The sequence below is a fragment of the Furipterus horrens genome, unplaced genomic scaffold (genome assembly GCF_987537825.1).
Source record: "Furipterus horrens unplaced genomic scaffold, mFurHor1.1.pri manual_scaffold_17, whole genome shotgun sequence".
Lineage (NCBI taxonomy): Eukaryota > Metazoa > Chordata > Mammalia > Chiroptera > Furipteridae > Furipterus > Furipterus horrens.
The window spans coordinates 6,132,501-6,145,710 of NW_028327187.1; the positions used below are offsets into that span (position 1 = coordinate 6,132,501).

General features: G+C 39.2%; 1 protein-coding gene and 1 pseudogene across 1 annotated transcript in view; one reads left to right on the forward strand and one right to left on the reverse strand.

The window, feature by feature from the left end:
- Nucleotides 1-13,210, reverse strand: part of ATP7A (ATPase copper transporting alpha) — a 91,455-nt gene that overhangs the window by 44,137 nt on the left and 34,108 nt on the right. Inside the window, exons 3-5 of the mRNA XM_090265202.1 lie at nucleotides 7,197-7,686; nucleotides 5,477-6,202; nucleotides 376-582 (exon numbers count right to left, since the gene is read on the reverse strand). Coding sequence (XP_090121328.1) covers nucleotides 376-582; nucleotides 5,477-6,202; nucleotides 7,197-7,686 — 1,423 coding nt within the window. The remainder of the gene's footprint in view (nucleotides 1-375; nucleotides 583-5,476; nucleotides 6,203-7,196; nucleotides 7,687-13,210) is intronic.
- On the forward strand, nucleotides 6,543-6,920 carry LOC149990406 (large ribosomal subunit protein eL30 pseudogene; annotated as a pseudogene).

The following is a 13,210-nucleotide window of genomic DNA, read 5'->3' on the forward strand; positions in this document are numbered from 1 at the left end:
GACCAGACATTGATGTTTCTCTCCCTCTCTTTCTCCCTTCCTTCCTCTCTCTAAAAATAAAGTATTTTTAAAAAATGTGATCATGAAGCAAAAGAGATAGGAGGTATATCTAACGGAACAAAATACTAACAAGAAGTGGCTGACAGGAACTCAAGGCTGTGGGGCATGGGACAGGTGGAGAAGGGCAAAGGGAGAAACACTGGGACAACTGTCACAGAGTAACAATAAAAAATGATAAAGAAAAGAAAGTCAAAGCTGTCCTGATAGTATTTATGAGGTCTTGGCAAGAGTCAGAAACATGGTAACAAAACACATACAAAAGGACAGAGTCCTCAAACTAGCACATAAAACAACAGGCTTTATAGCGCGTCTCACCTTCTTCTCGCCTTAAATTCCGTTCAATGTTCGCTACACAGGAAGCACAGGTCATACCAGTGACCTGTATGTAACACTTAGATGAGGTCTTTGCGTCCTCCTTGTCGTGAATTGGTGTCATCATTTTAGTATAAAATTCATTAGTTGAGGTCAAAAGTGGCATTTCCGATGAGGGCTGAGCTATTACTACCAGTGGCTCATTCGTATCTGGGGGACAGGGAAAGAGGCTTTTCATTTGAGGTTATTTTTGCAGCTACATCCTAGTCATTCATCACAATCCAGCCCGAGGCACCGTCAATCCAGTCCTTTAAAACCAGCATGGACCTAGTGACTTCTAATCTCAATGCTGTCCATCCCAGTTCTAAGGAAAATCTGACCCGAGTTAACAAAACTTTGGTTGTGCTGAGTTCTTTCAGCCACTACTTCCAGCCCAAACCCTAGGTGCAGAGTAGTATGTTAATGGATAGCTTTTATTTTCATAATGAATTCTCATCGTCACGTTAACGATTTGCATTCCGGTAATAAAGCAATTTGTGGTGTAGTAAGTGGAGCAAAATGCAATTTACAAAACAGCAGGGCAGTCTCAGAAAATGCTTTTCTGTTTCAGTTGATTCAGTGCGGTATTAATCAGCTCCCAAGAAAGAAAGAAAAAAATAAATTATTCTCTCTAGCGTAACCAAGCACCTGCAACAAAAGCTACAGATTTTCTACTCTCCTGCAGAGATAAGAAGGAAAAGAAGTGATGTGGAAAATTCCACTAACATGATTTCCTCCTCCTCCTTGAGCAAAAAGCTCGGTCAGGTCTACATGGAGAGCCCATAGAGGAAGTCATACATAACAGTTAGCTTTCAGGATACTGAAGAAGGGCATCTTTCTTCAAGAAACCTCTTCTCAGACCGCTTTTCTAACTACATATGGAAGAAAAAGAAAGCGAAAAATAAAAAAAAACCGGAAGGGCATCTTCGAAGAAACTAACAAAAGCCTGACCACTTCCCTAATGAATAATGATACAGATTCCTCAAATCAGTATAATAATGGCTCTAGAATTTTGATGCACATCCAGTCACCTGGGGAATCTTGTTAAAATGCAAATTCTGATTTGGTACACGGGGGGTCGGGGCTGAGATTCTGCTTTTCCACCAAAGCGGAAGAGCAAAAGCTTCCATCTTCCACAGGGGCAGTGTAGGTTTTAAAAGCCACAATAAATTAAATGGGTCTCGTTTCTCTAAATTAGCTTTTCCATAGGCTGTAGCAACACTCCTTTTGTCTAAATGAATTTAAAAGGAAGGTTAATTTTCCTGCAGTTGAGGGACCCATCAGAAAACATTCCAAATTTTTCAAGAAAGGATTTCCAATCTGATCCTCAAAACTGGAAGGTTCAGTGTCTAAAGTAGCGTGAGGAATCCACAATCAGAAAATGGCTTTAAAACCATTATAAACATGTCTGCAACTTCCTCTCAAATGACTGAGAAAAAGTTATGCATGCGTGTTTGCCTATCTGTCAACAGAGGAAGAGAATGATAAAAAAAAATGTGGTAAAATACTAACAACTGGGGAATTTGAGTGCAACTGGAAAACAGAAACCCTTTGTACTATTCTTGCGGCCTTTCTGTATGTTTGAAATTAAAAGATTAAAAAAGTTACAAAAAAAGGAAAGGAATGTCACCGAGCATTTTGTTTGCTTTAACTGGTGAGTGAAGACTTCACTTCATATATTACATTTCCATTTAAGAGAACGATGGGATTGGTGATCATGAAAAGCACCCCCCATGGTCCTCGCTATCTTCTTTAACATGCACAGCTTATCCAGGGCCAGTAGCGCATGAACGGGAAGTGTGCTGCTCCCTCCCCGTTTGGGTCGGGTCACAGCGGCATAGTGTCAGGCCTGGATCAGCGGTGTTACCAGCATGCAGAAAGTGGGCCGCAACAATTCTGGTGGCAGACTCATAGATGGAGAGCAGGCTGTCGGCTAAGGGGCGGGTAGGGGGTACAGGGATAGAGCAAAAAGGACAAGGGACTCATGGACATGGACCACAGCATGGAGACTGCAGTGTGGTTATTAAGGGGGCTTAAATGGTAATAGAAAAAATAAAACAAAAAAATCAGTTCTGGTAGCAACTTAAAACACTGACTGATCTGTAGTGGAGACACAGAGTACAGTCATTTTGATGTGAACCTTTTATTCCAGGAATATGGGTAGCCATTGTCACAACTCTGTCTATTCTTTTATGGTGACATTCACTGTGCCAAGGTTTTTGTCACCTATCCATCATGCCCTACCATTTCAGGGTACAGAAGAGCCTCCTGGTAGTTATTTGTTGAATAATCGAATCCCAGGGCCTTTTGACAACAGTAGGTTGAGGTAAGAGCCGTAACTAAAAGTTACCGACCAGGTTGCATTCAGGGTTCTGAGAACTAGGCAGGTGACAGACATGGTGCCAGAGACCATCAGGTTCTCCGGAATTCCACCTATGGGTCTGATGCAAGTGTCGCCTATTGCTCCAGTCCAGCTTGAAGTCATCTAAGATAACTGGAAAGTTCCACTTTTGCTCTTTCCACATTTGTTATATAAAATCTCATAAATGCTAGCTATTTTAAATTATATTACTCAATGTTATGTAATTATTGCATTAAATGAAGAATGTTAATGCAGACTTAATTCAGAGATTTTATTCAAAGAGGTCAATGCAGCAAATTATTCAGACCAGTGCTTCTCAAACTTTAATGTGTATATGAATTACCTGGAAGCTTATTAAAATTCAAATGCAGACTCTGGTGCAAAATACAGACCCTAGTGAAAATGAAAAATTCTATGTTGGGGTCTAGTCTGAAAGTTCATGAGGTCCTTGTTTACGGTATGACAGATGCGAGATTTGATCATGAGAAATATTTCTGTTTCATACCATATGTGATATAATTTGGGTTTCTATATATGTAAGAGGCATAGCAATATCACAGTATAACTTGTCTGACTGATATTAATGTAAAACTAAACTTATTTATGTAGTGTTCATCATTGACAATATAATGTAGCATGTATGCTAAACTATTTTAAGTTAATAGAAACTCTGAGGAATATTTCAGCATTAATTAGCAAAATGTGAATTAATATAATTTCAAATACTGTCATTTCAAACATTTAAAAAATTGTAAGTGATGATAGATACAACCAAATTTTGCTGAAACGAATTTTCGTCACTTTTTATGGCTACCTCATACAGTTCGCGTCCAATATTTCCAATTCAAATTTTCTTTTGCTTTCATAATTACTTCCTTTTGCAATCATGGATTTGTTACACGTTGTTCAGACTTTTAGTACTGGAGGCTCTTTAATGTTTTAGGATTCTGTATAAATGTTCTAATAGGGAATTATGCATCTCTTTTTAGAGCATAAGAATCTTGGTCTGAGATTTTCTTTAGCAAAGTGAAAAGTCTGGGTAGGGAAGTAAAATGGGGCAGCTACTATTGAGAAGAGTTTGCCAGTTCCTAAAAATGTTAAACATATTTACCATATGACACAGAAATTCAACTTCTAGAGATGTACATAGAAATAAAATCATATTCATGCAAAAAAATACATAAATTATTTATAACAGCGTTATTTCTAATAGCCAAGGAAACAACCTAAATTTCCATCAGCTGATGAATGGAGAAACAAAAAGAGGTATATAATACACACAAGGGATTACGACCACAGCAATACAAATGGATAAAGTTCATGGTATGAACATCAATGAACATTTGCGTACCCTGAAGACATTACGCTAAGTGAAAGCAGTTACACGCCAAAGGACAAATATTCTATGGCTACATTTACATGGTACCTGGAGTTGTCAAATCTGTAACAACAAACACAGAACAGCAGATAACAGGGAGCGGGGTAGGGGAAATGGGGAGTGAGTGCTAATGTGTATGCCGTTTCCTCTGCAGGCTCTAAAAGGTTCTAAAATGAGATAGTGGTAATGGCCGCAACCCTATGTGAACAGACATACTAACAACCACTGGATTGTGTGCTTGAAAAGGGTGAATTGTATGCTATGTGAACTCCACCTTGACTTGAAAAGGTGAGAATTCTCTAATTTCTCCCTTTTGCCATGAATATGAGAAGAATGTTTAGTTTCCTCTGGGTCCTCTTCCACGGATACTTATCGACCATAATAAATTAAGAATGGGTGTCATATAATTTTGTACACTTCTCAGTTTTAGTGAGCTTAAAAACAGAATATTGTTATTTGATATCCTTCATTCTGAGCCAAAGAGCAAAGGTTGAGGGTGACATTGTCTGGGAATTAGTTGTTGTTATTTACAGCAAGACATTTCATTGGGGTATTTCCAGTTTAATTCAAGGCTATATTCAATTCCAGTTCCAAACAACTTTACATGGGGAAATTCCACTGGATATACATTTCTGGTTTCAGTTCAAGGGAAGAGCTGTCAGGAAGTAGGAAAACTTTGAATGCCTAAATTTAAAACTATGGTTAAAATTTTATGACTATATTTCTACCTTTTTTTCTTTTTAAAACATTTGCTTCTCCCATTATGTATACATAACTACATATATACATATACCCCTGTCATAAAAAAAAAAATCAGAAAAACTTAAAATACATAGGAAAGCACAATGGAAACAAATATCACCATTATCCTACCACTCACAAATAACCACTGCCAAATTTTAGTTCATTTCCTGCCAGGAATTTTATTCATTAATATACATAAATAACATATATATGATATCTATCTTTATATGTTTATGAAATTATGATAAAACTGAATAGCTTTTTAACTTTCTTTTTCATTTAACAAAATATCTGACACCGTCCTGTGGCATTAAGTACCTTTAATAACCATAATTTTTATGGCTCCATAGCATTTCATCACATAGATCTATCATGATTTATTTAAAGTTTCTAGTTTTTAAGTAATTATGCAAACATCCTTATGCATCTTTGTATACATTGCTGACTACTTCCATTGGGCGTATTTCCAAAAAGTGGAATTACAACGCCTATTACTCATTTCTCATTGATAAAAGACAAAAGAATCAATAAACCAGAGATAAAAGAACATTAGGGAAATCAAAGAAAAAAATGGTAATTACCTGACAAGGTAGCATCAAATCCCATGTCTTCTATTGCTTTTCTCAAAGTTTCTGGAGAGGTGAGCAGAGGATCATATTCAACAGTCCCACTGCTATTTGCGAGGGATACCAGGATGGATTTTACACCTGCCTTTTTTGCTATGACACCCTCAATAGACTGAACACAAGAATTACACGTCATGCCGTCAATGTTTATCACGGTTTCTTGAGTTAGAGGCTGGCTGACTATATTCAAGGGTGTCTTTTGCAGAGACGAGCTGGAAGGAGAGGTTGAGGCGCTCCCGACCCCACTTGCAACACTCACTCTATACTGTCCTGGGGATACAGCCTCTATCGCTTTTCTCAGGGCTTCTGGAGTGACTGAGCTTGCACTGTACTTGACTACAGCGGATCTGCTCTCTAGAGAAACTACTATGCTGCTCACATACTGGAGTGTGGATAAAGCACTTTCAATATTCGACACGCATGACTTACAATGCATGCCATCTATGAGGAAAGTGGCTGTGGCATCATTGGTATATAATGGACTCCTTTGCTGGGATCCTTCTGAGGATTTGACGGGGGTGTTTTTCAGACGTTCTATATCAATAGCTCCCAATTTGAGGTACTTGGGCTGTTTTTTGATGAATGCTGGAAAGCCCGCAGCTTCAATCTGCTTTTTTATTTCCTCTACTGTGATAAGATGAGGTTGATAAACAATAGTAGCTTCTTGGTTGTCCAGGGAAACTAATTAATAAAAAGAAAAACAATTATTTACATCAGTTAGTCCTGGGCCACTTCAGAAAACATTCTGTGGACCAAATCAACACCACACAAATGCTTTCTTCTTGTTATTATACGTTCTTAAAATAATTCTGTTCTTTTCAGAAAACGTTACTGACAGAGACTGGAAAACAGTAAATGATATGACCACTGTATCTCTGGTCTCCAAGTTTCTGCATGCCTGAATAGACATATATTAGACGTAAAGAAGACCATGGGCATGTTGTATTAAGAACCTTGGGACTCCCCGGCCATCTTGGTGGCTGTGCTTGGTAGGGGTCCGTCTCGCATCTAAGGCAGGAAGATGGTGGTCACAAAGAAGACAAGAAAGTCGCTGGAGTCGATCAGCTCTAGGCTCCAACTTGTTATGAAAAGTGGGAAGTACATGCTGGGGTACAAGCAGACTCAGAAGATGATCAGGCAAGGCAAAGCCAAACTGGTCATCCTCGCCCACAACTGTCCAGCCTCGAGGAAATCTGAAATGGAGTCCTATGCCATGTTGGCCAAAACTGGTGTCCATCACTACTGTGGCAATAATATTGAATTGGGCACAGAGCGTGGAAAAATACTACAGAGTATGCACACTGGCTATCATTGATCCAAGTGATTCTGATATCATTAGAAGCACGCCAGAACAGACTGGTGAAAAGTAAATCATGCAAAATTTTTCTTTAATAAAACTGTCCAGAACTTGGTTTAAAAAAAAAAAAAGAACCCTGAACCCTATGAAATGTCACCCCAACTGCCTTTTCTGCTAGTTCAAGACTCATGTAACTTTTAATCATTAGCTTTACTGACATTAATCCTGGCAATACACTGTACCTGAGACGTTAATGAAGCAAAGAAGCATTCCAGTCCCATGAACCCAAATGCCATGCTTAAGAAGAAAGCAAAAGTGAAAAGGCCAAGGCAGGAAACTAAGCCTTACAGTGCAAACGAATAACACCAGATACTTTACCTTTGATTCGCTGGACACCTTGCAGCTTCCCTATTTTTCCTTCAATGGTGCTTGTGCACGAATGGCAGGTCATCCCCTCCACTTTCATCTTCAGCATGACTTCGCCCGCTTGAGCCACACTAGAATCTTCACAAGTTCCTGGCTTTTTCTCCACAGTCCCAGGATCTAAACTGAGATCTGGAACCAGCTCTATTATCTGACTGGCATTCACTAAAGAAGGGATTATAGTCACCACTGCAGTTCTTTGCTGAGGGGAAATTTTAATGTCTGTGACACCCTTGGTCTTGAGCAATGTACTTTGGATACGGTCCCATGGCGGAGTCAGTGAAGCAGGAATGCTCAGAAACACGGTGTCAGTCAACACAAGGAGAGGCTTAGGATTGTGGAGAACAGCATCAAAGCCCATGTCATCAATAGCTTCCTGCAGGGTCTTTGGAGTCTGTAGTTTCGGGTCATAAATAATAGTCGCATTTTTTTCTTCCAGTGAGACCTTTGCAGGGAAATTTCAGAAGTCAGGTTCATTAAATGACATGACAGAGAGCCTAAAAGCAGTCATCACACCACAGTTAAGCGCGAAACAAACAGTTCGATCTAATGGAGTTTCTCTGGTACTTTTCATCACCACTATTGTCTTTGGAGAGAAACACAAAATGTCTTATGTACCTACAAGAATGGGACAGCTATATGCAGATGGACGGGACTCAGGTACTGATCAGGCATTTGAAACATACTCACAGACAGATACACTGAGAACTACTACCATGACTGCATGCTCTTCCTACAAATATGTAGGAGGTAGTCTCACATGCATGCGCACACACACATAATGTGGGTTGGAAGTCAGAAGCCCTGAGTTGCAGCGTCATCTCTCCACTTATTAGCCAACCATGCTCATCAGTTCTCCCATCTTCAACGTGGGAAATACACCCTATTATCTTCCAGGGTTGTTGTAAGGATCAGATGAGTACACAGATAGGAGAGCAGTTCTTTGGAGCAGTGAGTCATGTAAAAGTAAACACTGAACAACTAATATTTACTGAGCACTTATTATATGTGCTAGGAAGAGGGATTCTCAAGGTACAGAATACCAAGTTGAGCATGACCCAGTCAGAGGGAATGATACTAGAAGGGAGAAAACAGACAATGGACAGGCATTCATTCCTGGGAATATGGGGGACAAAAGCCCCCTCAGTGGAGATAATACCTGAATGTGCTAAGACAACCAGAAATGAGCAAGGACATATGAGGCAGGGTATTCCGAACAAATGGACAGGCTGGAGAAGGAAGCAACTGGTTCATTATGGGGCCTCTTGGATGCCCGAAGTGGCTTGTAATTTAGCCTGTAGGTAATGGCGAGCCGGGAAATTAAGCAGGGGAACGACGGGATCATATTTGCATCTTAGAGAAGAATCACTGGGGAGGCGTTGTGGAAGATGGTGTTGGGGTGGAGAACGGGAGACGGGCTGGGAGTGCAATCATGGTCCAACAGAGGTCTGAATTAAGGCATAAACACTGGGGGTAAACATAAAAGGAACAGCGCCAAGAGCCACTGTACGAGGGTGGCACCTGGTAACGAGACCATAGAGGGTCATGGAGACAACAGGGTCTGTATGTTCTAAAGGTAGTTCAAGACGGGTACTGTTATTATTATTACTGACTCCTGGTAAAAAGCTTCATTTCATAAAATACAAGCAACTCCAAAATATAACTAAAAGTAATTCGAAGTAGGAAATCTCACTTTAAATCAGCTACAATAGTTATATAGTTAAATCTTTCACTTATTTTAATACACATCCTCTTTTTATTTCTCCTTTAGCTTGGTAGTCAATGACTAAATACTTGGTAAAGTCCTGAAGTGTGCCCAGGGCATGAAATGCTTCCGAGACTGATAATTCTGGTTGGTCAGGTTGCTCTTCGTTATGCAAGAAATCATTAGCATAAATGATCCGAAACAGAACTAGAAAAATAATCTACATTTTGTTTTAGAGGACACTGTATAGCATTGTCCCCGAAAAAGCTGCAGAATAGCCACACCACATAGAGTTGGGCTATTTACATTTTGAAAGAGATGCAATATAAACGTGGCCACTGTAAAGTGAAGGCTTTTGTGTCTTTGTATCTTTTAGACAGGTTCTCTCTCTTTTTTTAAAATTAATGTCTGATACCTTTATTTATTTATTTATTAATATTATTTTATTTATCTGTTTTTAGAGAGAAGGGAAAGGAGAAAGAGAGGGAGAGAAACATCAATGTGCGGTTGCCTCTCACACGCCCCCAACTGGGGACCTGGCGTGCAACCTAGTCATGTGTCCTGACTGGGAATCGATCTGATGGCCCTTTCCTTCGCTGGCCAGTGCTCAGTCCACTGAGCCACAGCAGCCAGGGACTCAGATTCTCTTTTAAACTCTAATATCACTCCCCTGAGGTCAAGTGATTTTTCTGATTAAGAAAATTACTTTAAAAAATGTAAATATTCTAACTACAGGGGAAGATGGAGAAGAGAGGGCGGCTGGGGAAGGGGTAACTCTAAAAGGGCAGCACAAGGCAGTTTTGGGGGGCAATGGGACCGTGCTCTCCTGGTTGTGGTGGCAGTTAAAGGAATCTATACTCGTGGTAAAATTCACCAAACTAAAAACATTATAGAACTGAACGCCAAAAAGAAGTAAATTTTACTGTATTGTAATTTTTTAAAGAGATTTTATTTATTTTTAGAGAGGGAGGGAAGGAGAGAGAAAGAGGGAGAGAAACATCAATGTGTAGTTGCCTCTCATGCACCTCCAACCGGGGACCTGACGTGCAACCCAGGCATGTGCCCTGACTGGGAATCGAACCAGCGACCCTTTGGTTCTCAGGCTGGTGCTCAATCCACTGAGCCACACCAGCCAGGGCTGCAGGGCTGTACTGTAATATTTTTAAACCAAGGAAAAAAGAAGAAGAAAGAAAGATTAAAAATTCAGCTCCTCAGTTTCAATAGGCATATTTCAAGTGTTCGGTGGCCTACACGGCTAGGGTTTGCCATACAGGACAGGGTAGATATAACGCATCTCCATCATCGCAGGGAGCTCCATGGGACAGTACTGCTCTGGCTACTACTTTTTCCGAGAACGTGCTAGACTTTTTAAAACGGAAGGGGGATTCTTTTCCCTTTAGGATTATATACATTGTATTTGGTGTCTATCAAACAACACCTGGCTGTCAGATTTTTTAATGAATTAATTTTTAAATTAAACTTATTGAGATAACACTGGTAAATATTGTTATATAAGATACACCACCTGTACATTCCACTGTGTGCTCAGAACCCAAAGTCTGGTCTCCTTCTGTCACCATATACTTTGACCCCCTTTACCTTCTTCATCTGCCTCCAACCCCTTGAGCTAATCTGTCCCCCAAAGTGTCAATTTACCAACGAATCCTATGAGAAACAGTTCTCGAAGCTGATTTTAATAGCCAACTTTTATTCTGTCACTAGGTGCTTTGCTGTACTTTCTACTGGTTTAGCCTATCTTCTACTGATAAAAAAAAAAACATAAGGAGATAAGGCAACCACGGATATAAAATGCTATACAAAAGGTTTCATTACCCAATTGTTTGTCATGCTGCACACTGGAAAACGTTTCCTTATTTAGTAACTTCTATGTGTGTGTTTTAAAATCGGCCAACCAGAAAAATAATAATATAAAATAAAATAAAATGAATAAAATAAAACAAAACAAAACTGGCCGACCACACTTAGCACACACAAAAACGTTCCACTGGTTCCCCTTTGGAGTAATAGCACTCAACTTTTCCCCTGAATGTTAGATATCAAAGAGACTTTTCAAGCCCGAGGCCTCAAAGGGAACAAAAACAAGCAGCTCCTTTGTTTCTGTTCAAGAGGAAATTCATACAGTGATTATCACAATACTGCTGTGGGTGCCAAATCCTTGGGTAGGAAGCTAAAATAGCATTTATTTCTTCAACAAATATTTACCGCGTGCCTATTATATGCCTGGCACTGCGCTACCTGCCAGGGATACAATGGTGAACAAACACAGGCAGACTCCGGTCCGATTGTGGATCAGCCCAGCTCTTCTTTCACATGGTCCCCGCCAACAAAACCCGCCAATGATCCCCACCCGCTGCCACCTGTTCTTAACGTTGTTCCGACGTTGCAACAGCTGGTCCTTTTCTCGGAATCTTTCACTAGGAGCCAAAGCTGTTATTTCCAGAGGAACTATTTTCCCATTGTATCAACAGTTCTGGAAATAAACACAGTCTACGAATTCTGAATGCGACTCAAAGGAAGGACTGAAGGTGCAGAACTCTTTGTTGTATGAAGGCGGGAGTGGGAGAGTAGAAAAGAAATCAAATGCACTCCGTGGCCTCAACAGCATTAACAGTGGCGTAGAGGTGCTCACTGTCCACGTGGATTGTAAAGATCCATTATTTTACTGTGTACGGTGTTCTTTTATCTATTGAAATGTCAAAAACATAAAATTCAGGCATCGTATACTTGATCTCAGTGCGATTTCTGTATAATTTGCATGAACACGCAAAGGCTGCATAAGCTATTCTCGAGCAAGATGAAAGCTAGAACCTTGGGGAAATCTCCCTAATTCGAAGAGCTGCAGTTTCTTGAGAGACTGAACCTGATAATCCTTTTTAGTTCTAACTTTCCATAAAAGCTAAAAACTGTGTAACTATCAGTTCTTGGGTTGTCATTAGCACATTTTTCTCTTTTGTATTCCTTCTCATCTGAGAATAAAAGGTGGTCCAGTTTCATTTATCATTACCTTGGATTAGACCTTTCTTTGATACTTGGGGTGAAGTTCAACTAAATCAGAAACCTAAGCCTCCTTGATTCTACATCTTAATGGATGGATGATTATTAAGCAAAATGCCTATCTTACTCTAATATAGTATTTGAAAAAAGAAATGTTCAAGGCACTATCATTTGTCATAGCAAAAATTAAGAAACAAAAAAAGTTCCAAATACAAATCAAAAGACTGATCACTAAATGCCAATATGGAACAATATCTAACATATATCTGCTAAGTGAAAAAAGCAAGGTCTAGAACAATATTTATAGTATGATTCCATTTAGATAAAAGGGGAAATATATATAAACACACACATATAGATGTACATATAAACCATTTTAGAGTCATAGTTTATTTCTGGAAGGATATATGCATAGCAAACTGATAAATGGTTTCTTTTGAGAGAGGGATTTTACTCTGTACATGTGTTACCTTTTCAAGAATAAAAAAAGTTAAATTTAAGGGAAGCAAGCAATGTATTGATCCACAGAATGAACTGAGTTACTGCTAGCATGTAGGTGGTCATTTTTTAAAAGGATAGTCTATATTAGCAGAATGGATGGCAGCCTTTATCTATATAAAAGGAAAAAGCACTCAGAGTTAGCAATTTAAGTTTCAAGGACAAAGTAATCTGCTAATAAGGCATTAACCTTTGGAGTCATTCAGTACTTACATCTAATTAAATTTGTTCTTACATTTCTACTTTCAAAAAGGTCAACCAATCCCAGGGAAAGACCTTCACATTATCTGCCCATTTCATTACCCCCCTGAACAGACCACTGGGGTGATTAAATTAAACTTCAGGTTAATCCCTTTAAAGTCTGCAGTCTTGACATTGGCAGGAACAAACAAGAGTATTACACTCACAAACTGTACCACTGAAGACAAAACTCCCAAAATGTACTTAAATGCTGAAGCTGCAAAGAGAAATAATCATCCATTCTACTTATGCTAAAATTAGAGACTTCTTGAATATTTACTCTCCTTGAATTTTGTTAAAGCTCTAATCTGAGGCTGTTTTTTTCTAATAAAGCAACTACACTCAACATAATATCACAATTACATTACTTCATATCACTTATATTGCAAACATTACCAGAACTTCTTGACTTAGTCAAAACAATGGCCACTCCAAACCTGGTTTCTAAATTGACTGCAAATAGGGCCTAGTAAATGTAATCTCAGAAACTATGATCTAGAAATGTTAAACC